The sequence below is a fragment of the Eschrichtius robustus genome, chromosome 5 (assembly GCF_028021215.1).
Source record: "Eschrichtius robustus isolate mEscRob2 chromosome 5, mEscRob2.pri, whole genome shotgun sequence".
Taxonomy (NCBI): Eukaryota; Metazoa; Chordata; class Mammalia; order Artiodactyla; family Eschrichtiidae; genus Eschrichtius; species Eschrichtius robustus.
Window position 1 is genome coordinate 553,048 of NC_090828.1, and position 25,401 is coordinate 578,448.

General features: G+C 45.0%; 2 protein-coding genes across 5 annotated transcripts in view; one reads left to right on the forward strand and one right to left on the reverse strand.

Annotated features, from left to right (window-relative positions):
• The window catches only part of SEPTIN2 (septin 2), a 32,704-nt gene extending 18,247 nt beyond the window's left edge, over positions 1–14,457 (reverse strand). The window contains exons 1-3 of one of the 3 annotated variants that reach the window (XM_068544058.1): positions 14,370–14,457; positions 7,102–7,131; positions 5,555–5,675 (exon numbers count right to left, since the gene is read on the reverse strand). In XM_068544058.1, coding sequence (XP_068400159.1) covers positions 5,555–5,675; positions 7,102–7,110 — 130 coding nt within the window. In that variant the 5' untranslated portion in view covers positions 7,111–7,131; positions 14,370–14,457. Of the gene's footprint in view, positions 1–5,554; positions 5,676–7,101; positions 7,136–14,033; positions 14,115–14,369 lie in introns of those variants that run through there. The other 2 variants (XM_068544061.1, XM_068544060.1) reach the window with 2 other exon arrangements.
• Positions 14,458–14,617: 160 nt separating this feature from the next.
• The window catches only part of HDLBP (high density lipoprotein binding protein), a 67,408-nt gene continuing 56,624 nt past the window's right edge, over positions 14,618–25,401 (forward strand). The window contains exon 1 of one of the 2 annotated variants that reach the window (XM_068544057.1): positions 14,618–14,741. The gene's annotated coding sequence lies outside the window, so the exon portion shown is untranslated. The remainder of the gene's footprint in view (positions 14,742–25,401) is intronic. The other variant, XM_068544056.1, reaches the window with a different exon arrangement.

The window sequence follows — 25,401 nt, forward strand, 5'->3', positions numbered from 1 at the left end:
GCTCTTCGTGTCCTAAGCAATCTGCGTGCTCCAAAGTCATAAACGTTTTTAAAGCAATTTTCTCCTAGACTTTTTATAGCTTTCCAACTAGGTCAACAATCCATTCTGAGTTCATTGCTGATGTTCAGTGTGAAGGAGGGGCTAGAGTTCATTTTTTTCCCAAACAATCAAGCAATTGCTACAGCACTATTTGTAAAACGACTAACCTTTTCCCATGCTGAATTACCTTGGCACTTTAGTCAAAAATCAGCTGACCGTATACATGCGGTCTGGGCTGTTATTTTATGCAGTTGATCTCTATGCCTACCTTACACACTGCTGTGGATTTTGTTGGAAATCAGATTGTTGTCATATTCTAGGCCCTCTGCATTTACATTTGCACTTTAGAATCAGATCGTTAATTCCTGTTTTTCAAAAGTCTGCTGTGATTTTGACAGGGATTTAATTGACTCTATGGATCAGTTTGGGGAGGTAGGACATCTGAAGAGCCCCACTCCACAAGTGGGTGAGGTCTCACAACTCAGTCAGCTTTCCTTTGGTTTTTTCAGCTGTGTTTTGAAGTTTTCAGTGTTGGTCTTGCACACATTTTGTTAAAAAACTTTTTTTAAGTTTAATACTTTAAAAAAATATATATTTATTTATTTTTATTTTTGTCTGTGCTGGGTCTTAGTTGCGGCATGTGGGATCTTTTTGTTGCGGTCCGAGTGCTCAGTAGTTGCAGCGCGCGGGCTTAGCTGCCCCGCGGCATGTGGGATCTTAGTTCCCCGACCAGGGATTGAACCCACGTCCCCTGCATTGGAAGGCAGATCCTTAACCACTGGACAGCCAGGGAAGTCCCCACATTTTGTTATATTATCCCTAAGCAGTATGTACCTTTTGTATTACTATAAATGGTACTGTCTTTTAAAAAGATTTTATCATTGTAATTGTTTTTGATATTGTATTTCTATGTTCATTTTTAAATTACTTGCTGGTAATTACAGAAATAAAGTTGACTTTTGTATATCGACCGGAACCTGCAATCTTGCTAAACTTTACCTATTAGATCTAGCAGCTTTGTAGTTTTCTTATGATTTTAACATACACAAATCATGTTATTTGCCATTAAGGAGACTGTACTTCTTTCTCTCAGTTTTTCACGAGTAAGAGTAATGCTAACTGTAGGTATTTCCCCTTTAGGACCAAAGTGATTCATTTCCAGTGTTAATCCACACATTCCTGCGATCAACCCCATTCGTTTAGGATGCACAGTCAGTCCTGCCATGACACTTGCTTTGAAAGTGACAATTTGTTCCAACACAACTGATATATTATGTAACAATTTCAGCATAATACAAATGTTGCATTTACTTATGTGTGATTTCACTGGTGAGAAACTAGGTCTACCCAGCAGAATCAAGCCACAAAGGAACACTCCCAAGGCATACACCACAGCTACCAGCTGATGTATTACAAGCCACAGCCACTCACCTCCAGTGTCCCAACTGTCCACCCATCCTCAGAGAGCCCTCCTTCCACAACCTCACAATAACACACAGGCTGCAACCATCCTGATGCCCACTTTCACAAACTTCAGTTCAGTGGCTTATGTGGTGTAGTAATTTTGATTTCTTAACCATTTAACGTGTGAAACTGAGATCATTTTTACTATGTTCCTAACACGTCACTGAGGAAGGTTTTGAGTGTTGTGTCCCTATTTTCCCCGCATGGTGATTTTTTAGGAACACACATATATTGTGTTACAGTAGAACCGACTGTATTAAGGGCTCGCTACAATTTTATTAAGGTGTCTGTGTCTAGGCTCATGAGGAATTAAGTCTACTTTTCTCATCATTTGCAACAGGGCAGTGCTTGGCCTAATACTCTCATAATGCAGAGCATGTCTGGTGAATGTTCCACGTGCCTTCGAAGAACGGGTGTCCTGCAGCTGTTCAGCACAGTGCTCTGCACGTCAGCTGGGCTGTATTGTTTGACAGCATAACTTAAACATTCCACAACACTACTGACTTTGTATCTGCTTCATAAGTTACTGTGAGGAGTGTCAAAAACTCCTGTCCTCACAGATTTATCTTTCTCCCATCAGACTCTGCGTCATGCATATTTTAGATGACGTTGTTTTGAAAAGATCCCTTTCTCGTTATGATATAAAGTTCTTCCTCTCTGGGAATATTCAGGTAGTAGACCTAAAGTCTGCTTTGTCTGATAGTAATTCAGCCACTTCAGCTTTATGACTGGGGCTTGTATCACAATGTCCCATTCTTTTATTTTTAACGAAAAGGGTTTTTCCTGTAGACAACAGGAGGTCATTTAGTCTGATAACGCCTACCTTTCCCTTATACTTTGCCTTGTCCATTTACACATAATTATCAACAAGGCTGTGCTCAAGCCTGCCATCTTGCTGCCCTTTTTCTATTGTCTCATCTATCCTTTTTTCTTTTCCTGCTTTCTTTTGGACTGAATACTTTTTTATATTCTATTTTATCAAAGCTATTGGCTTTTAGCCAAATCTTTAGTTTTCTAGTGGATGCTCTTAAGTTCACAATGTGCACCATTAATCCAGCATCTTCCTTTCAATAATGTTCTATCACCTCACACGTAATGTAAGAAGTTCACAGCTGCACACTTCTACTCACCCTCTGTCCTCTGTGCTATCCTTGTTCATTTTATTCCTACATGTTACACACTATCAATTATCTTTGAAAGAAATTAAAAAGCAAGAAGTCTTACTTTTACCAACACATGTGCCATTTCCAGTGCTCTCCCTTCTGTGCCAACTTGAAAACCTCATTTAATCTTCCTTACGGTATACGTCTGATACCAATAAATTCTTTCCGCTTATTTATCTGAAGATGTCTTTATCTTCTTTTTAACCTTCATTTTTAAAGGTTATTTTTGACAAACACAGAATTCTAGGCTGATACTTTTATACTTTCAGTACTTTAAACTGTCATTCCACACGGCTTACATTATTCCTGATGAGCAGTCAGTGGTCTTTCTTACCTCTGACCCTATGTAACGTTTTCTTTTTTTCTGGCTTCTTGTAAGATTTTTCCATTTATCAGTGGTTTTCACCATCTGATTACATGCCCTGGTGTACTTTTCTTTATATTTATTCTGCTTGGTGTTTTAGTTTGGATGCTTTCTATTGCCCCAGTTCTTCTGCAGTGTACAATTTGCTGTTAGGCCCATCAGAAAATTTTTCATCTCAGACGTTGTATACACTTTTTAACCTCTAGAAGTTCCATTTTGTTCTTTTCTGGATCTGTTTCTACTGCTTGATCTCTGTCCTGGTTATGGGCCATTTTTTTCCCCTTCTTTGCATATCCAGGAACTTTTTACTGGATGCTTAGTATTGTGAAGGTTATACTGTAAGTGTCTAGATTTTAATGTCCTTCTTTAATGAGTGATGGGTTTTTGTCCTGGCAAGTAGGTAATTCATTTGTAAACAAGCTTGATCCTTTCAAGGTTCGTTTATAAGCTTTGTTAGACAGGGTTTAGAACAGCCTTTATGTGAGTTTAGCCCTACTCCTAAGCAAGGACTTTCCTGAACGTCATGGGTGTTCAGTAAGATTTCCCCCCTGGTTGGCTGGAATTCCAATGTCTCCTTGACCCCTTTCCGGCTCTCCAACTCCATGCAGTCTCCTTCCTGGTGGTTCTATTTTGCTTGGCTTCATGGAGGCTTCCCCTACCCATATACGAGTTACTGTTCAGCCATGGTGCCAAAAGGAACCCCAGTGCAGATGTGTGAAGTCGTTCTCTTCTGTGGAACTCTGCCTGCTACCTCAGCTTCCCCGAACTGTGGTCTCATTCTTTAGCCGAGACTAACCGTGTTAGGTTTACCCCTCCATGGGAAAAGGGCAGGTGAATGGCAGAAAGCTGGGGTAACTTTATAGTTCATAGAATTTTTTTTCCTTCTCTCAAGGACCAAAGTCCTGCATTGCCTGTTCAGTGTCTTAAAAGGGCTGTTTCTTATATCTTGCCGAGCCTTCTGGTTATTCAGGTCAAGAGGACTAGTCTGGTACAGCTTTTTCGGGGTTTGGCAAACTGTGGCTCTCCTGCAAATCTAGCCCTCTACCACATGAACAAAACAGAGCTTCACTGGGACAGCTATGCCTGTTTGTTCACATGTCGTCATGTGTTGTCACTGTCGTGGAGCTAACAGCTGCACCAAAAGCTGTTAACGCTCCCAAAGCCTTAAATATTTACTATCTGACCCTTTACAGAAAGAGCTTTTCAACCCCTGAGTTACTCTATCAGGGCCAGAAGTAATTGTCTGGTTTTAAAGCTCTAAATTAAGTAACCGTGTGACAGACTGCACTGTGTTTCTCTTTTCTACCAGGAACCGGAATTTGCATCATTAACATCATCATGTAATTGTGCTCCTAAAACATGTCACCATTCACTTCTCTGGGCCTAGGGTCCCACAGTTTTTTTCATCTCAGATTTGTGAACTGTTTATCCCAGGAAACAATCGTTTGTCCCACTCATGCATGACCACCCATCAAGCTTTTCCAGTGGCTACCTCAGCATTTGGGGAGAATTTTGTGATTTTCAGGAATGAAATAAAATGTGATATGGTAAGCAGAATTAATAGTTCATCAAGTTAAGTTTGTTATGGACACACTGAAACAGAATATATATGCTATAATCCATGATAAAATATATCTGATATAATAGAAATTTCAGGTAACCACTCAATTTCAAACGACTTTAAGTACTTATTTTAAAATACGTGTGTGTAGTAAGAATTGTTCCTTGTTTAAAATATACCCACCAGAAAAAGTTGAACAGTTCTTTTTATGAGTATTAAATAAACACGCTTCTGGTTAATTATAAGTATTTGTCATCTTTCAAGTGTAACAAATTACTGTAAAATCCAGAGGCCTAAACCAACAACAAACATTTATCGTCTCATGGACTCTCTGGGTCAGGGGTTCGGGAGTGTCTAAGGTGGGCGGTGATGGCTTGAGGGTCTCTCTGTGGTGACAGTGATGTTGGCCAGGATGGCAGTCACCAGCAGGCTTAACTGGGGCTGGAGGACATTTCTGAGACGGTCACTACACGGTTACTGGCGGGCCTCAGTGCCTTGCCTTGCAGGACTTCTCTATGAGGTGTCCCGAGAGTGACTGATTCAAGAGAAGGCAAGGCACAGGCCGCAGTGCCTATGACCCGGTCTCCACGGCACACACCTTCATCTCCACAACGTCCTACTGGCTACACGAGTGAGCCCTGCTCAGTGGGGAAGGGGCTAGAAAGCGTCATGGACACCAGGCAGCAAGGATTTGGAGGGTGGGAGGGGGGGCTTCAGAGGCCAGCTGTCACACTGAGCAAACACTTTCACTACATACAAGCAAGGAAATGACAGAAAAATTATAATTCTGCACTTCAGCAAAATTTTCTAAAGAAGTTTTTTTTTCAAATTCCCAAGTTATTTGACTCCGTCAACAAAGGAATCTTCCCTGTGACTTTATAGGTCACGTTATTATACTCCACAGGTTGGGAAAAGGAGATACCCACATATTTAATAACTTGAGAGTACAAGTTAATTTCTTACCAACCACCATTAGCGTGAATTCAAAACCTTTTTTCACTGATTTTCGATGAACTTGATTGGGAAGATTTGCAAATCCAACATAGCCAGGAGTTTCTGGATTTATAAATTGAGTTGGTTGTTGCTAAAAAAAGAACAAATAAACACCTTATTAGTTGCTTTTAAGACATTATTAAACCTGTGACAAACATAGATATCATTAGTTCTCACAAATCAAAAAAGTATACACATAAATCGATACTTCCAAAAAGTCACTGCTATCAGAAAACTGATGGTATTCATTTGAAAATATTTAAAAAAGAAGAAAAACCAATCCAGTATCATTTCATGCCTACATGCTGACCTAAAATAACATTTCTGTTAAGCAATTAAGCAATACATAAAAGATACATGCTTAGTTCATCTTAGTACAATTTCAAATCTCAACTTAAAAAATTGTCTATAGAGTTGAAGGAAAATCTGTCAGACATACAAAGTAAGGCCACACTTACAGTGGTCTCATTCAACAAACTTCGCTAAGGAACAGCTTCCAAAGTAAAGACTTCGTGTACCAGGAGTGGTGCACTTGTGAAAAGTAGCCAGGAAACAGTCACGTCTCTTGCTGCATTCCTAGCTCAATGGGACCGAGCCCCACCAAGGGTGAGGCAGCCCACGTAGGGGTGGGATTCTGAGAATCTAGCTTCACAGACCAAGAGAAAGAAGACTGAGAGTGAGAAAGGGGTCACGGCGGACGCCGCTGAAGTGTCAATATTCCTTGACAGATGGATACCTGACACAAGGAACTTCAAAAAAGTATAGTAAAACAGTGAAATCTAGGCTATGATATACTAAAAATGGGAAGAAATAAAAAAAGATACAGCAATTGATTTATTAAATGTAAAAGGCAAGATTTAGAATAGTATTTCCTTTAAGGTTACCTTTTGTAAATATATAGTCACACATGCAAAAAGAATATTCACAAAACGTTACAAGCAGTTATTCTGAATAATGGAATTATGGTTAATTTTTATTTTCTTTTTCGCTTATCAAAGTTCCACACTGACACTTGTATAAAAAATGAAAATCACTATGACTGCGCATCACAGTAAGAAACACCCGAAGACTTAAAAATAAAAGGTAAAGAGAAACAATAATCTTGCAATTTTAACTACAAGTTCTGCTTTTCTCAGCATGTCTTTTAGAACCTATTCCTTTCCGGGCTCTGGGCTAATTTGCAACAGCTGACGTAAGCCAATTTATCAAGTCTGAGAACCCCATAAATTTCATCATGATGAATTATTACAATTTTAAAATTATTACTTGAATGGTCTGCTGGGAATGATCTAGGGAGGCTAAATGGATTGTCACTAATGTTTTTAGAAACAAATTGAAAATCTGAAAAAAGCAAGCTCACAGCTTTTAGGATGACTGCTAAACTAGAACTCTGTCTTAATGAATCAAATATCAGTTATATTAAAAATAATGAATCATAAAAATCTTGACTATAAAAGGTTTCAAACCATAAAGCAGTTTCTCCTTATACTGTAGATACATGAAGTGTGATCTCTTACCTTAGACATCTTTAGTGAAGTTTTGTCAATCTGTCTAAAAAAAAGAAAAATACATGTACATCCATACACATATACAATAACATGAACTGATATGTAAAAAGGCTTACATGAGGCATCAATAGCTTCTGTTTCACTCAGCTTCTCATTACGTCAAATACTTCCCCAGAAATGATGAAATTATCACTTCATTATATAAATTAGATATAAAAAATTAAGCTAATGAAAGCGACCATCTGTACACATGTATACATATATACATTCCATGTCTTCAACAATACCTTTTTTAGTACTGATTATGCGTTAGGCACTACGGAGCAACAGGAGAAAAAGACAAATTCCCATAACCTCTGGAATTATGTAATTTCCTTTCTCTCTTTGAAAGCTTTGTACAAGGAAGGGGTGCCTGTCGGAGCCCATCTGTCTGCTGTATGCTGGAGACTTCCTGAGCTCCTGAGAACTGGACCTTGACACTGGGGCACACACAGCAACACAACTACACTTACAAGTAAAGGAAAAAGGACTGAAGGCACCTGAGTGCTCGAGAAGTGTGACAATAGTTCTGAAGCCTCGGGAGATGTGGGGTCTGCTGGCTAACCTTTGGTGGCAAAGTCAAGAGATGTGAATGCAGTCAAATTTGATTCCTTCTGGCGCTTAGAAACTTATGAGAAAACTTCTTTCACTTTCTTGCCTCCCTATTTCCCCCAGGCTGAAACATTCCTGAATACTGCACGCCCCCAAGTTTCCTTTTTGAATGGACATGTTCCCAAACCACCTCTGAAAAAATGGTTAACCAAGGTCAAGACAGCAGTAGCATGTGTAACTCTCTAGCTCTGTGGTACGACGTCATAGAAGGTAAGGATACAGTCTTGGTTCTCCCTCTCATCCGTCTGGCAGGAACGAAAGGGGAAGAGGGGGAGGGGTCTGCAAACTGCTTTGTGCTCTGACAGATCATCACTAAAGGCGGGGAAGGAGTACTGGGTGCAGGCTCGTGTGCAAAGGAAGGACCACTTCTGACTAAGGAGACAGGTAAAGCTCCATCTAGGTTGTCCAAAATGCTTCAACCTAGGCAGCAGAATCAAGGCAAGCTTCCAGGACAGCAGAAACGCTAGGCAGCAAGAGAAGCAGAAGATGAAGGGTTCCTCAGAAGGAAGAACCAGAAAGGAAGGAAAAGAATACAGTGAACCCTGGAAGAGCTTGGGAACAGAGACCTTGGGTGTGAGGACTCGAGGGCTAAGGTGACAGGCCCATGTGAGTGTGCCCTCGTCCCCCTGCCTCCAAGATGAGCTCAACAGCCAAGCTGCAGGAGGAGGAAGACAACACCTGGAACCAAGAAACGGTATCGCTATGATGAAGATGCAAGCACAGTAATTCAAACACAACTTTCTGGACCTAAAATCCACCATTTTCAAACCCAAACTGCTGTAACTGAACTAAATGAAAGGTCACAGTAGAGACTCGGAATGTGACATGGAAGACCAAATATCAGAAATCTTAGTGCACAAGGCAAACAGCAGGGAGAGAAATCATGGGTAAAAGACAGCCTCAGAGACAAAATCTAGGAAATCTACCTGTTAACAGTAAGAGTTCCGATAAGTAAAAGGGGAAGTTGGAGGAAAAGAAAACAGTAATAACAGAAGAAAAATTTCCCAGGAAGAGCAATCCCAGAGTTTCCCTGGGACTGTGTACTACACGAGTGACTTAAGATCTCTTGAATAGAAGGAACATCCTAGGGGAGCACTATTCATAGTCCAGAATTTAAAATATTAAACTTCCTCAGCAAAACCTCAGAGTTGGGGGCAGGAGTGACAGCAGAGAGGTAAAACTTTCAAGAGGGAGAAGGGAGCAGTCAGTTGGAAAATAGATAGATGGTCCTGGCAGAAGAAGCAGCGGACACTTTGTTTTAAATAATAAAGAGGTAAGTGTCCGATAACGAAAAAAAAGGAGAAGGTAGCCATTAAAAAAAACTTACTTCCAAATTAAGAGAAAAATATGGAACAGCAACTTGATCAAACCAGTAAAAATATGGAAAAGAAACAGAAAAATTCAAGAGTATCAGTCACCAGCCTAAATGTGAAAGAAGCAAATTTTCTCCTTAAAAGATGGAGACAGGTTGGGGGTGGCGGGGTGGAGGGAGAACAGCAGAAAACCAAGGTCTGTTACATGGAAGAAATATGCTTAAAGCAAAGTAGCTAAAAAAAAAATGCTGAAAACAAAGGGACAGGCTAAGAGATACCAAGCTAGTGCAAACACAAAAGAACAGGGAGAGACATTGTTAATAACCCAGTTGGGATTTAAGGAAAGTGTGGTCATGATAAAAGGAACAATTTATAAAGATAAACCATTCATAAACCCGTATCTATGAATACCTACAGCAGATAAATACATAGAGCAAAGACTAGAAAAAATACTATGTGAACTTGACAAAAATACAATTCAAGTGGGAGACTTTAATAGCTTCTCTCGGAATTGGACAGACTCCATACATGCAGTATGAGCAAGGGCAGAGGTCTGAGACCACTGACACATCTGAATTAACTGTTATAGAGAACCTTGAGTCAATAGATAAAGAAAGGTGACTAAAGAAAAACACTTTATTTACCGTATAACTGCTGTGAAGAAAATTTATGCAAAGTTATTTTTACAGTCAGTGTTCTCAGATCATGATCTGTTAAAACAAAGATAAAAAGGAACTCCTGGTTATTCAGAACATTCCTGGATAACCCTTGGATCAAGGAGGAATAAAAGTAAAGCCATAAGTTATCTAGAAAGCAATGGAAAGAAGATAAAAGCAAAATCAGTGGGGCACAGTAAAGTTTAATAGACTCAAATGAGAATTTGGGTTTTACATATTTTCACTATTAAAGAACACCAAAAATAACTCAATAGAAGGGTAAATAAAACCAAAAGCTGGTTCTCTAAAACAAATTCCTCACCAGTTCCTTTGAGGAAAAACAAGAAGATATAATCACAGACACAGGAGACCACATGTATAAAGATGACCACAAACTAGAAAATCTGGAAGAAATGGATGATTTCCTAGACACTGTAAATTACCAAAATTGAAGCAAGAACTGAAAACCTGACTAGAACAAATGCCACTGAACAGGTGAAGAAAAAGTTACCAATGAGGACTTCCCTGGCGGTCCAGTGGTTAAGACTCTGCGCTGCCAATGCAGGGGGCACGGGTTCGAACCCTGGTCAGGGAACTAAGATCCCACATGCTACATGTCGCGACCAAAAAAAAAAAAAAAAGAATTGGGAAAAAAAGAAAAAAAAGAAAGGGACCAGGACCGGACAGAACTAGACCTGAATTCCATCCAAACCTGAACAGATAACGCCAGCGTCACTTAAGCCACTACAGAAAAAGGGAAAGCACTCCAAGTTATTTTATGAAGACAGCACAACTCCAACAACAAACCCAGACGGAGAAGAAAGAGCAAGCAAGCTGGCTGGCTGCAGGTCAATCTCACTTATGAACAGAAATGCAAAATTTCTCAATGAAATACTTGCTAGCAATTATATCCCGGAAATGTACCAAAAGCATCTATCAATACAAGCTGTTACAACAAATTAAAGGAGAAAACCATATGTGAATGGATGCTAAACATGCATGTGATAAAATCCAACAACCAACTCTAATAAAAACACTAAGTGAGGAAACTGCTTAAATATATTTCCGGAAGCCAACGGCAAACGTTATCCTCTAAACAACAGATGCTAAATTATTTAAATTACAATCACTAATTAGGAAAGGATACCCATTACCACCACAGTTATCTTAAAACACTTATGAAAAACTCCAAACATATTCAAAAGTAAAACAAAAGCCACAAGGACCACCCCATCCTCCAGATTCAACAGTTACCAACTCAAATATCTGCTCAACCACTGTCCCGGATCCCTGATAACGAGTACTAGATATTTCTAAAAATAAGGACTGAAAAGCGACAAGCCATTATCATGAGGAAGATTAGCAATAGTCCTTCAATATAACAAAATATCCAGGGTTATTTTCCTAATTGTCTCTTTTTTTCGTCGTTGTTCATTTGAAGCAGGATCCAAATAAGACTCTGATGTTGCAGTCTCACCCTGATTATTTACTGCTACTCTGGCAGGTTTAGTGAAAATGATTTTTCTGATATGACTGAATACACACCAAAAACCCCACAAACACTTTGGTTAAAAAAGATTCCAGAATGTGGTAATTTACTTAAGGTGGCTGCATACAGGACAGGTGTAACTCAAAAGTTCTATTTTGCACTAGCAATGGATACCAAGAAATGGAAACGGAGGGAAAATGCCGTTTATAATAGAGCAAAAACAAAACAAATGTAGGAACAAATTCAGAAAGAAAACAGGCCTTGCATGAACCAAATCATTTTTTATTTCTTAAATCAGTAGATAAGTGTGGTCCAATCCCAGCTGGACTCCCTAATGATGAGGTTTTTTTTTTCTTAAAGGACTGGATAAAATGACTTTCAAGTTCACCTGGAGACAAGATGCCTGAGGATAGAAAGGAAGAGCAGGCTCTCGCCTTACCAGCTATCACACGCATGTGATTTCACACCAACCTGGAGGGGCAGAGGACTACCATCAAAGTCGCTCCGGAGCGTCCACACACCCGCTCGTCACTCAACTCTGGGCCCCTGCCTGTACTCCCAACCAACTTCACGTGAGCACCCTGCCGGTACTGCACCTTGAGCCTACGCATGCGCAGGCCCTTATTCTGCTCAGCAGTCGAGAAGGGGACCATCACTCCTATCGGTTTCCTCCCACTTAAAACCTATCTTGATGCACACATACGGGGAAGTGGAGAATACTATTGTAATATTATTGGAACAGGATGTTAATTCTCAAAAAAACACTTATTTCAACTTTGCTTTAATTTTACCAAGTTTCTCTTACCACAACCTATTTCTTTCATACTCAGGTTTTTATTTTTTCCTGAAACATAATTTGGATCCACTACAGTTTTCCAACAGTTTAAGTTATTAACTGACTAATGTAAAATGAAAGTTGAATGAAAAATGTTGAACTTCTGAAGTGCCTGGTTTTCAGTGAGAAAGCCTTGATCCAGCAACACAAAATGCAAAGCACTGTGATTAGTTTAAACCTTGGATGCAGATCAATCAGATCCCCCAAACCTCAGAAATTAGGTCAAATGAAAAATTTACGCACTCATTCTAGATACTAGAAACTATTTAAAACATTTTTTCTCTTTGACCCATGGCTTCCTTCTTCCACAGAGCAATACTTCCACCCCAATCCACACAGAAGAAATCAACTTTTCTAAAACAAAAGGGGACAAAGAACAGACGGCTAAAACTGGATTCTCGGCAACAGAAACTTGCTTTGCTACTGGCGTTTCTGTGTATCAGTGGACTACCCAAAGCCACCATCCACTGACACGTCATCCTTGCATTTACATTCACTATCCCCATCCACAAACGACCCTGCAAAGTAGGACCCAAAGGTCCACAGTCCCTCATCCAGAGCCCTTGGAACATCTGGCATTCAGAGCCTTTGGATTTGAGTTCCATGTACAGTATACCACACTCTTAACAGCATGAGGGCAGCACCCCACAATCAAATGAGTTTTCTCTAGTGACAAGTATGACGATGAGCACAAAATGAGATAGTAAGACTATACAAGTGGCTTCACCCCAATTCTGCGGCCAAATGAGCTTTGGTGTCCCCTTCTCTCTGGAGAAAAAAAAAAGCCAACTTTTCCTTTTACAGCAGTTCCTGTCTTTCAAGTTGAGTATAGAAAGGACCTGAATCACATTTATTGAAGTCCACAGAGGGAGGTTCCCGCCCATCCCATCCCCACTTCCCTAGGTCACCCTACTAGTTCAAGAGCAGTCAGAATGCAAATCTGATTTGACTGAAAAGCCCTTGTTCTTTACCCTAGCCTGCAGTGCTCGCTGAGAGATCAAGACAGAAAACGGGAAAAAAAAAAAAAAGAAAATCAGGGTAACTTTATGGCCGAAGAGACCACTGCCGTAATTCATTGCGAGTTAGGAGGCTGGGCGGTGCAAAGAAAGCCTAAGTGGGAGCGACCAAAACCGAAAATAACGAACCTTAAATTACAAACACCAGGAAAGCAGCCTGCACGACCCCTACACCATCATACATCTCTCCCTATGATGGCAAGGCTGCTTTGGGCATTAAGCTTGTCTTGAGGTATTATAATGATGTGAGTTGTTCAAGAGATACCTGAAAACCTGTTTCGTGCTGACCACCGTCCTAGGCAACAAGTAAGGCTGGGCAGGTCCACACACCCCTGCCCCTCACAGGACAACAACCGCACGGACCACCAGAGGCTGACAGCAGGCGGACACCTATTTCAGGGGGAAGAAGTCTAACCCGGGCGCAGTCCTGAATAACAGAGCAGGAACTAGGCAAGCAAACGGTGGAGGTAAGCGGGCTCCAGGCAAAAGGCAGGCTCTGAACCAAGGCCAAAGGTGAGAAAGACCACAGCAGTCGGAACTGAGAGTCAGCGCGGTTGGGTCACGCGTCCACGTGTTGGGAACACAAACCAGGCAGCGAGGCACCGACGAAAACTGAGGCCGTAAAGGTAACAGGCGGCCCTGCGGGCCTTACTGAGCCACGGCGGCCACAGGTCGGCCCCATCTCGGGCCTTCAGGGGAACGGGCCCTCCCCGGCGGTGCCGCCCGTCCCTCCGGATTCGGCCCTGCGCGGGGCCTCCCCTCCCCTCCCCTCCTCCTTCTCCTCCCGCTCTGTGTGCGGCCAGGCGGGGCCTGCTGAGTGCAGCGGGCGGCCAGCGCCCCGCGAGCTTCCTCTCGGCCGCGAGGCTGCGAAGCGGAAGCGCCCCTATTAGCGCGACCCGCACCGTCCCTCCCGGACCACGACCGCCAGCGAACGCTCCACATCCCAGGCCCATTATTGACCACGCCCCACGTAACTCCCACCTGGTGAGAGGGGCCACTCCGCTTCGCCCGGGACACACCCCGCCGCCTCCGCCGGCGCCAGGGCCCGGGGGGCGGGGGCCGGGACCCGGTAGGGCCGAGAAGGGCGGAGGAGGGGCCGGAAGAGCGAGAAGAGCGCCGGGGGATGGGGGGATGGGGGGAGATCTCGGGAGGGCCCAGGATGCCGGGCCGGCCGCCCCTCCCCCACACCGTGCGAGGGGCCCCGCCCGCTTCCCCCCCGGAGCTGACAGACCACCGCCCCGAGCCGGCCACCGCCCCTCTGCGTCGGCCCACAGCTCGCGCCCCGACGGCGGCCGAGACCCACGGTGAGATACTCACCGCGGACGCACCGAAGAACTAGCGCCGACCGACCGCGCCGCGGATCCGCCCAACACCGGCCGCTGACTCGCGCCCCGCCCCGCCCCCGCGCGTGGGCGGATTGCGTCAACGCGTCGATCCGCCCCCTTGCCAACGCTTTCCTCCCCGCCCCCATCCGCCAGCTTCCGAGTGCGCAGGCGCAGGCTCGTCCGCGGTTTCCGCCTCTGCGCAGGCGCCGTGCCCCTCCCACGGCGGTTGCCCATATAGAGGCCGGGGGTGGGGGGGAGGTCAAGCGTAGCCTCTTCTCCTTTACCAAGATGGCGGCTCGTCCCTGTTTCGCCACAGTTCCTATCTTATGAGCTTCGTTTCCTTACGCTGATAAGGGTGGAACAGGTAATGTAATTCATTGCTTTGTGAATAACTAGAATGGGGGGAAGAGCGTTTCTTTAGATGGAGCTAAATGACCGGTGAGAAGCGAGGTGGACGGGGGGAGGGCAAGTGACGGTAAGAGTTCGGAACGACCACGGGGAGGGGACCTTTCGCCTCTGGTCCTCTCCTCCAGGAAGATGGCGGCAGCACCGAGCAGGGAGCACCGGAGCGGGACTGGGGAGGGACGGCGAGCGGCCGGCGGGGCTGCTCTAGCCCCGGGCCGCCGTCGTCTCAGTGGTCCGGGCCTCGCCTCGATTGGCTGCCGTGGGTCACGTGGGGGTCGGCGACTGGTGCGCGGACCATAGAGTTGGGCGCCCGTCCCCGGGGACTTGGCCTTCGTGCGCCCGAGGCTGGATCCCGCGCCCGACGGGGAGGGGGGAGGGCGGGCGGCCCCTCGCTTTCGCTAGGTGAGGCTTGGGGGCGCGTCCAAGTCCACTGCGGCGGCGCGGCTCGGGGGCGGGAGGGCGACGTGCCCGGCGGGGGCGTGACCGGCCCGGGGCGTCCTTCCCCCCTCACGCGGCGTGCAGGCCCAGCAGCTGGCCGATGCTTGCTGGGAGGGTGGGCGCAAACGCCCTCGTACAGGAAGCCTTTCTGGGTTACCCACGACTGGCAGTAAACACGGCTTTGGAGTCTTTTCTGGGCGGTCGCGTAGCGGGGGGCGCCTGAAGCTCTTTGTGACCGTAGAGCGTCCTGACAGGGTGTCTTTGGAAAGTGGCAAAGTGCTCAGGGCCGGGTGTCCTCTCCCCGCCGACTCAGGAGGTGGGGAAGTCGGCCTGTGCGTGGTGTCCGGGCACCACGTAAAACCAAAGGAAAACTGACCTCTGTGTTTTATTAAGCAACGCTATGGTCAGATGAAACGTCCGAAGGAGTGTAGATGAGTCTTAGAGGAATCTTCAGGAGCAGGATGGTTTACCCTTGAGCTGCGGGGTTTCTGTGTCCTCAGCTGCAGAGCTGCCGAAAACTCTCAGGCGTTGCTTTCACCTGCGTTTGGGTGTCTGCCGCAGAACTAAGGACGGACGGGCGCTCTCTTGGCAGGTAGCTTTCTTGAGGCCCTGTTAACACGGGGTGCGTCACAATTAGGATTTTGTCTAAGGCAACTGGTAGTGCTGTTCTACAAAATACGCTCAGTGTTCTTTTATGGGAGCGAACCGGGCTAATGAGACATTGGATGAAGCCTAGCGCTCAGGTTGATGTTCGATCACTTTGAACACTCTAAGCAACCCCAGCTACCCTTACGAAGTACGCTTAATGTTAGGGTGCTTGGAAGCAGTGTTAAAGTGGTTGAGAAGGTATTTGGTTCAGAGTGGCTTCTGTCATTTGAACTCCCAGTTCTCTGGATCTGAGACATCAACCACCCACGTGTCATGAGAGCTTTAGGTTTGGAGAAAACTGAGCATACCCCCTCAAGTCTTGAAGGACAAAATTTGAAAGCCATTGAAAATAGTGAAGATTAAACTTCCCTGTAACTACTATTAATTCTGCTGTGTGTCACGTCCCGAATGGGGCTTACCTCCTCTTCTCTAATCAGGCTGAGGTCACCTGAGTAAAGGAGCAGCGCGTGTAAGGAGAGCACTCCTAAGATGCCTTTGGCCCACATTCCTGGGCACTCGAGGACCCGCTGGAACCCGGTCACAGTGCCCCCTCCAGGGGGCCAGGCTGACTTCTCAGCGTCCTGATGGGAGAATTTCTTCTTGAATCATCAAGTATTTTTTTTCCTTTGGATTTGTTGTTTGGGGTTTCTGGCGGTCTGACTTTGACCTCATGGCTTTACTTCTTTCACAGTAGAAAATATTTCAAAAAAAAATTTATTGGAAATGGCTGTGTGCCAGACATTGTTAAGGGTTCTGGGGATGCAGAGGTAAAGAGGACACAGACTTTTTTTTTCTTTTCCTCAAGCAGTTTATGGTCTGGTAGGGGAGATTCACTTGTAAAGGAAGAGATTACGGTGTTCTGAGTGCAGTAATGGAAGTATGTACAAGGAGTGGAGGTAGGACAGAGGGGGCAGTGATTACCTGTTGGAAAGTTTTCACAAAGAATGTGGTTCTGAAACTGGGGTTTAGAAGATGAATAAGAGTTTTTCCAGGTGGAGTTGGCAGGATGGGGTGTTCTAGACAAGAAGACTGGCTTATGCAAAGGGGACAAGTGACAGCTATCCACTTAGGGGGTGGCATATATGGGCAAGAGGTTGAGAATTTGGTACGCTGCTGGCATCTCAAATGGTGAAGGACTTAATGCCCTAAGACACTCTGACTTGGACGGCATTTCAAATGATTACACTGTCCACCAAGATGACTTTGTGATCTTTAGTCACAAGTGGATCGGATAGACTTGCCATTAATGCTTGGCAGCTGGAACTTATTTACCTAAAGGGCTTGAGCAGAGAACACTTTTTAAAGTGCAGAGTGATGCTTATATTTGGTATGGCCCATTCAGCACACATGCACCTCACAGGGCTAGTGATCATAGGAACGCATGTCCCTTTCCTATTCAGAAATAACCAAGCTCCTGGAAGAAACATAGCACACAGCTGAATTCTCAGTTGCTGACTTTTGGTGGCAAAAAGTCCAAGGAGCATGTTGTCAAACTTTTTGACCAAGTGTGGAAAGACAGCCAAAGAACCTTAATGTGTTAGAATGCCTTTTCTCTTGAATTATGAAGGCACCACAACATTGAACATTTGAAAGCCAAGAAAAGAACTAAACTTTCTTCAGTGTGTAACATTTAAAAACTTGATTACACAAGTTACTTTGTGGTAAAGCAGGATTTTCATTTATTTTTTTCCTTTTTGTATTTCTAATATCAGAGACATTTTAGAGGTGATATTCCTAGTCGGCCGCTGTTTTACCCGGTGAGGTAAAGTTCCTCAAGTATCATTTAAGACAAGCCAGACTTGTCTGGGTATCCTGTCATGTTAGTCATCTTGTTGATGCTTGCTGTTAATTTGATAACAATGCATTGGCCATGCATGCTCTCCCTTAATACTGTTTATTGGCACTCATTTGGATTTTAACATTAAAACTTAATTTTACTTCAAATCAAGGTTATATCTTCATATACTTTTTAAAAGATCAAGTAAATCTGGAAAAGCTTGTAAGGAACAAAAACTGTCAGTTTTTCCTTCCTCCCATCATGTCTCCTCCGCTGCAGAACACCCACGTTGGTCTCCTAGCTGGTGGCTTTGGTCTTTGCCTCTGTCTGTCACATCCATGCCTGATTTGCTCACTTCCTGCCCTTCCCTCCCCTGTCCCACACATTGTCTCTCCACTCAACCCTGAGAGCAGATGTGACGTCTTTCACTATCTTTCACCCCTCTGCCTTCGCCCTGCAGACAAATCCATGGCTGCCCAAAGCCGGTGCACCTTTAATTTGCTCGTCAGGTATTTAGTGTTTATATTCTGACTACTGGTACCATTCACAGTTGGGCCAAATGGTGTGATGGGATTACTTTTCCTTTCCTGGAGAAGTTTTTGTTTTCCCTGAAGTTCTTATCAGTGGTTTTTGTTGTTTTCTTAGTTTTATATGCATTTGCCACCAAAAGTCAACCCCAAATTCACTAGTTGTCTAAATCTCCTTTCAAGAAATTCAGTTCTTTTTATCTGATCGAGTTCAGTAGGCGCAGACCTCCAACCTGCTGGAATCTCACTGCAGATCTCACTGCCCTCAGTTTCCTGGAACCCATGTCTTTCTCTTTCTTGATTTTTTTTTTTCTTTTTTCTTTTTTTTTTTTCACTTTCTAATTTTGATGGAGCACTTCCACAAGGAGTTGCCTGGGAGATAAAATTTTGAGAGCCTGGATGTCTGGAATGCGTTATCCTGCCCTTGTACCTGTGTTGAGAGGTTGGACATCAGAGGTTACCCCTCTGTCTTCCATCCCCCAGTGTTAGCCTTGAAGTGTTAGAGCTTTCTGATTCTTGAGCCTTTATATGTGACTGTGTTTTCTTTTTTGAAGCTTGAGGGATTTTCTGTGAAATTCAGAGCACCCAGTGCAGTGATGTCCCTTGGAGTCTGTTTTCATCTCGTGTCTTGCCTGCCCTTTGGGCCCCTTTATTTTGGAAACTTCTGTTCTTCAGTGCTGGGCATTTTTCTTGATTTATTACCTTCATACCTTTCCATTCACTTTCTTTCTCTTTCTAGAATTCAACTATTGGACCTTCTGGATTGACAGTCTGATTTTCTTAGGTTTCCCATTTCTTTCTGGAAGATATTCTCAACTTGACCTTTTAACCCTTCTATTGAGTTTTTCTCTCTTTATTTCTAGGAGATTTCTCTTATTCTTTCTGTTCCTATGTTATAACCTCCTGTTTTTGGTCCATGGATATAGAATCTCCTCTTACCTTTCTGAGGACATTGGTGAGTTTCAAAGTTTTCTTTTCCCCAAAGTCACTGCTTGCCTCTGGCTGCTTTTTGTGTTGCGGTTTTGGCTTTCATATCAGAGCCTTTTCTGGGCTCTCCGGTGATGTTTGCTTGCCCGCTTACATGTCAGAGGGACTCGGAGCTTGTGGTTGGTTGTTGGGGCTGGCCAACTGTGACATTCGCTGTAGAGGCATCTGGCTGGGCCGTTTCCTTACAGCACCCTGTCAGCTTCTTCAAGTCTCTTTGGGTTCTCCAGAAAAATACCTCCTAGCCTCTTGCCTGGGGGCCAAGTGAGGGGAGAAGGCCACCAATCTTAGCAATAACTATGGAAGAAGTTACTTCCCCTGTCTTCAGAATGGTTTCCCATCACTCCACTGTAACTGGTGTCCCCAGTCCAAAGATTCTATTTCCCTTTCCAGAGGGGAAAAAAACCACACCCTTTGACTAAGAGGCATGAGAGGCCAAAAAATAAAAAGAACAAAACGCAGAAAACTGTCCTTTTTGACAGTATTTTCTTACTACTTTTGCCTGGCTGCCCTTTAGCAATGTTATTTTTAGCTTACAACTTGAGTTGCACTTAAATTCATTGTTCTTCTGTTATTTACTACACCTTTTATAGCCCAGCTGTGGGTTTTACATTGTCTTAAATGTGTGCTGAAGGCCCTGGTAGGAAAGTGGACGGAGGTTGTGAATAGGCCGGTCTTCACAGTCAAGAAGTTCACATGGCCAGTATGCAGAGCAAGATTTTTAGTTTTCACTGATGATCAAAGACTTGACATTAAAATCATATTTCCCCTACAGACTGGGGAAAATAAACGTGACCATTTTAGTTACCGAAGGTGAGGGGGACAGGTATATCGCGATGTCGTGGAGTGTAAATAGCTTAATTCATTGGGAGGGTAAATTTTGCCTTTGCAGTGCTTATCCACGCATCTCCTGTCATCATGTAATTGTATTTCTAGGAATTTAACCTGTCGAGGTACAGGCTCGAGTGAGTAGATGGTACTCTTTTCTGCAGTGCTTGTAATCGGAAAAAAATAAAACAACGGCAGGGGGGTGATTTCATGGTTATTCCATGCAACGTGCAGTTGTTAACATAGGTAAACTTGTGTGTAAAACTTGGAAAGACAGCCATATGCATTTTTAAATGGAAGTAAGTGTGGCAAGTGGTGAAACAATGCATGTAATGTGATCTTATTTTTTATTTAGACCGCGTATTAATATATCCAAGAAAAAATATTAGATAAAACAGTAGTTTTGGAGATATTTGTTGAGGAAGAATCAGGAAGATTGCCAATTTTTATTTCTGTTGTTGTGTTCTACAATATTTTTATGCTAAAGATCATTCTTTGGTCGACCGTATTATCATATTCATGCTATCAGTTAATAAAACTGGTATGAATGTAGTCCCCATGGCCCCTGCCCCTCCCATCCCAGGCTCTGCCATGGGTGCAGGATCCTCTCAGGAGGCTTATCTGTGCCCTGAGACCCCGCAGGTGGAACAGCAGCCCTCATCTAGGTCAAGGAGAGGCAGGAAGTTGCTGATGCAGAAACCAGTAGTTAGGTAGCAAGTGCCATTGAGCAATTAGGATGGATTCTTTTCTGAAAGTGCTCTCAGGTTTGCCTTTTATTTGTGTGAATTGCTATTCTTAGACGTTCCTGGCTGTGGACTTTGTCAGACATGCAGCGGTGCTTGGGTCTTAGGCATTGGTTCTTTCTACCAGACAGGGCAGAGGGTGGAGATGTTTGTACAGGTGGGGAAGGTCGTCCTCCACTGGACCAGGAGTCAGGAGACCTGTAAGTACTTCAGTTTAAACTTGTTCTTAATCAGCCTTGTGATTTTGGGTGTTTCTTGATCTGTAGGACTTTAGCTTCTTCCTCTCAAAGATAAGAAAGGAGTCTCTGAGGTGGTTTGTTTTCTTTCTTCCTTCCTTTCCTTCATTCGTTTCCTCCCTCCCTTTCCCCCTCCCCTCCCAGCGTTCCGCACCCCCCCCCTGCCCCGCCCCGCCCTTGGGCAATTCAGTTTATCAGAAACTTAGTTTTTCAGCTTGGAAGGGTGACATCTGGAGCTAATAGTCACTCATACAGCATCCCGTTTTGTGATCTGTTTCAAGGATGCACGAGTGATACAAAAAGCCTTGCCTATTAAAGCTTTTTTTGTTGCTTCCTACATGCCAGGCATCAGGACCTTTATTTCCAGCAATGGTTCAACCAGGCGATCTTACCCCCCTCCCCCCACCCCGAATATCTGGAAACATTTTTGGTTGTCATGAGTTGGGAGTGCTGCTGGCATCTCATGGTTAGAGGCCAGAGGTGCTCACCATTCTGCAGTGCCCAGGACAGCCCCCACAAGGAAGAATTGTGTGGTCATAAGGAAGAACTGCCTGGTCACAAGGTCAGCAGCACTGAGGTTGAGAAGTCCTGCTTTACCGGCTCCTTCCTTGGAGGGCTCTAGGATGTAGCGGTCACAGGCCCCGTTTTTCAGTCAAGGAGAGTGGAGCCTGGTAGGGTGAGGCCACTGGCAGGTGCGGCTGAGTTACTGCTGTGCTGCCTGCACTGCCAAAGTTCTTGTGGCTGTCACAGATACCGAGGAGGGCCATGGTCACAGAAAGTTCTCCCCAGGCTTACTCTGCCAGACCTGGGCTAAGCGCTGCATGTAAGCCCTCATAATCCTCACAGTGACACCAAAGGGTCGATGCTAATGTCCGCTCCCTTTTGCAGGACAGGAGACAGGCACAGAGAAGTCAGGATCTGTGATTCTTTTTCCTTGTCTTGGTCCTCATTTTCAGAAGTTCACACATTTAAACATTCAGCCTTGACAATTTACCTAGTGTTTCCTCTCAGCATCTCTAGAGTTTCTCTAAAATTTGGGATCCAGAGGTGATGTAATATCCAGGAGCGGGGCCACCCAGGCCTTTGCAGCAAGGTAGATATTCTCCCCTGAAGGAAACACACTAAAATTGGTCTGTGTCCCTTAGAATTTTGAATATCGTTGATTCCTCATCAGGCATTTATTTTTCACCAAGTACATATCTGTCAGTAGGTTTCCCGGAAGGAAGTGAACAAATCAGAGTCCCAGACCTAAAGCCATTGAGCACTCAGGGCCCATCTCTGCAGTAACCTGTAAACGGCTGCTGTCGGTCAGACTTCAGCCACCGTCAGGGCGTCAGCTTTCACTCTTGCTGGACTGGTGTTTCCATCTTCCTATCGCAGCAACCCCGCTCCACCGCCTCGGGCTGCCTCCGTGATGTCATCGTATGACTACACAGGTCTGGTGGGGTAAGTCCCCCCTTAGCTTTACCTGCCCCACCCTTCATCTGGGTTACAGGATAAGCCACTGGTAGACTTGTTCTTGTTTTGGACCCCCTGGTGCAGCAGGGTATCCTGGCTATGGCAGGTGCCCTATGTGTTTGGAGGGGATGAACAGACGGGCCAGTGTTGATTCTGGACTCTTGTCTTTCCTGACCGTTGGTGAATTACCATGGGCTGCTGCAAGCCAGAGCAGCTTTCTAGGCTCTGAGGGGTGTGCTGGACACAGAAATAAAGCAGTCTGTAGGCCACATCTCAACCTGTTGCTCTTGTGTTCTGCAACCACCATTGACTCTGGGCTTCACAGATGGTTTTGTAGTGCAGCTTTCTCCAGAAGCTTGGATGTGCTCGGCCAGCACGTTGCTGAGCACGGGCCTTCTTTGCGGCAGTGCAGCTTAGTGCCGTGGGGCTCACCGATGCTTGGGAAGCCAAGTGTCCTCCTGCCTGTTTTCTATGCCGCCTCAGTTGTATCGGCATGATTCCTTTCTCTGAGCTTCTAGCATCTCGTTTTGGGGCGTGGGTTGAGCTGGCCTCGCTCTGCTGGCCGAGGGAGAACTCCGCGTAGCAGTGCCGCTGCCCAGCTCTGTCCACGGGCAGGGTACGCTGTCTTCCCAGCTGTAAGGTCATCGACGGCACTTAGAGTTTCTAGACACGGTGCGGGCTGGACCAGTGCTACTACTGTTGGTTTCTTTCTGGAGGAAGGAAATACCTCTGGCCAGAGGCATTCAGTGTGCAGCGTTACCTCTGTTGCATAACCTGTTGTGCCCTTCCAGGGAAGTTCTGTGCACCACCCGTTAGGCCTGTGCATCGCTTGGCCTGGGCGACTGGAGTTAAGTGAAAGGGCTCTGGGTGGGAGGGAGGGCGCTGTGAGTCAGGAATCTCTTTGACTAACGAGGGTCAGGTGCCAGGGGGCGTAGTGCCGAGCTCCCTGCCCCTAGGCATCCTGCAGACCTCTGGGTGGATGGTTCCTGGGGGAGGGAAAGCAGTCTTCGTGCAGGTGCCTTGGTAGCAACGGCTTGCATGGCAACTGCTCTGGCCTCTTAGGAGGTTTCCATCAGAGGCTCTGGAGAGAGCTGCGCTCCTGAGGAGGTTACCACAGCAGACAGCCTTGGGGGAAGTGGAAGCTGGAGAACACGCCCTGACCCCCGGGCCCCGCAGGACCAGCAGAGGCCAGAGGGAAGGAGAAAGCAATGCAAGTGCAGAGTTAGAAGAAATAATTTTTGAAAGGGTGTCGTGTATTTGGCGTTTTTTGCTGTTCTTGAAATTCTGATGGAGGTGAGTGACTCGCTGAGAAGTGGCTCTCCCTCTCGGGGCTCCCTTCTCAGTATACAGGGTGTGGTTTCTGATTCCTTGATGTATAGAGTTGAAAGCTTTTCGTCCTTGTTTTAACTCTTTTTCTTTAGAAATTAAAAAAGAGTAATAAAAGAGGAAAGGATGGCTCTATGTGATCTTTCCTGTCTTTCTGATGTACCATTCTGACAGCTATGAACCGTGTTAACTTTAACTTGGTGGTGTCCTGTAACTTATAAATAGAAGGCTTTGAGGTGTCTGGGTGGGACTTTAAATTCACTTCTCCCTCACTTGAGATGGTGCACTGACTCCTGGACGTGGGGTGTTAGGTGATGACAGGTCAGGTGCGAACAAAATCAAGGATGATGCGTTTTCCTAATTGGTTTTATTTTGTATGTTACTGTTCATTTCACTCTTATGTGACATGCTTTCTAATTTTATTAATACTTAGCTCATTTATAAACACTTTTCAGATGGAATTACTGAATTATATTGACTGTTTTGACTTTTTCTCATAAGTGTAAGGTTAGTTAGATGTTCTTATAGCACTGGCTTAAATCAGTGTGTGTGAGATCAGTTTGAAGAATACAGTTTTTTTCTTTAGAAACAAGGCTTCTGTGTTGATACATTTGCTTTTGCTTGGAGCTGACTCTCCTGCCCCTGAGACCACAGTGCTGTATTGCCTTTGTCGCCAGAGCGGTGAGCTCAGTGGTGCTGCCAGGCCGCCGGTGCCCAGGGCCCCTTGGCTCCTAAGCTCAGCCCGGCGGTCTCTGGGACGTCCAGACCAGAGCCAGCTGCAGCCAGGGGACCCATCAGGCTTGCTGCTGTTTGGGGCCATCCCTTCATTTCACAGGTGCTGGAGATGATCACTGTGAGATTGGGTTAAGTGTAGCTCTTTTCTGAAAGATAGGGCAGGGAGGAAACGATGGTGTTACTGGGAAAGGCAACACTCTCTTTCTAATCTTTGAAAACACTGGTTGGCTTTCCTTTGACCCATGAGACGTGCCTTTGCTTTTGGAGCAGCGTGGCGTGACAGCCTCACCTTCTCGTCCTTGGTTGCTTGGGGCTTCAGGTATGCCTACCTGCCAAAGATGCCGCTGAGCTGGAGAGAGTGTATAAACCTCCAGCCCTTGATTTCTTCTGGATGGTTCCCCACTGTGTGGGTAGTATTAGGACCACATCTTCAAGGAAGAAATGGCATGTGAAGGATTCGGTGGTGATCTGTGGGAATTTCCATCAAATCTCACAGGATTGTGTAGTAATTAGGTTTTTGGTGTCAGTTGGTGTATGGCTTTATTGAAGATGTATGATTTTGGTTTTAGCCTATTTAGAACTTACTGGATATGCATTAGAAGGCTTCTTATAGGACTGTTTTAATTCACAAAGGTAGCTTTGCTTGTCTTGTTATCTCCTCACCCCAGTCCTGAAGTGGTAGGGGTATGTGAGGGTTTTTCTCTCTTTTAAGCCGTTGTTGACTGAGTGGTCAGTCTCTTTGCCCAGCCTAAATATCGCTCCCCTCTCCTTGGGCCATGGTCCCTTACGTGGCATGGCTGGCTCCAGCTGCTGGTGTCTCTGAGTTTTGCTTCTCGCCCAGAGAACAGTCTGTGATTGGTGGCTGGCTCAGATGGGCACGTCCGTTGTGCTCCTTCTGCATGTGGTGTCTGAAAAGCTC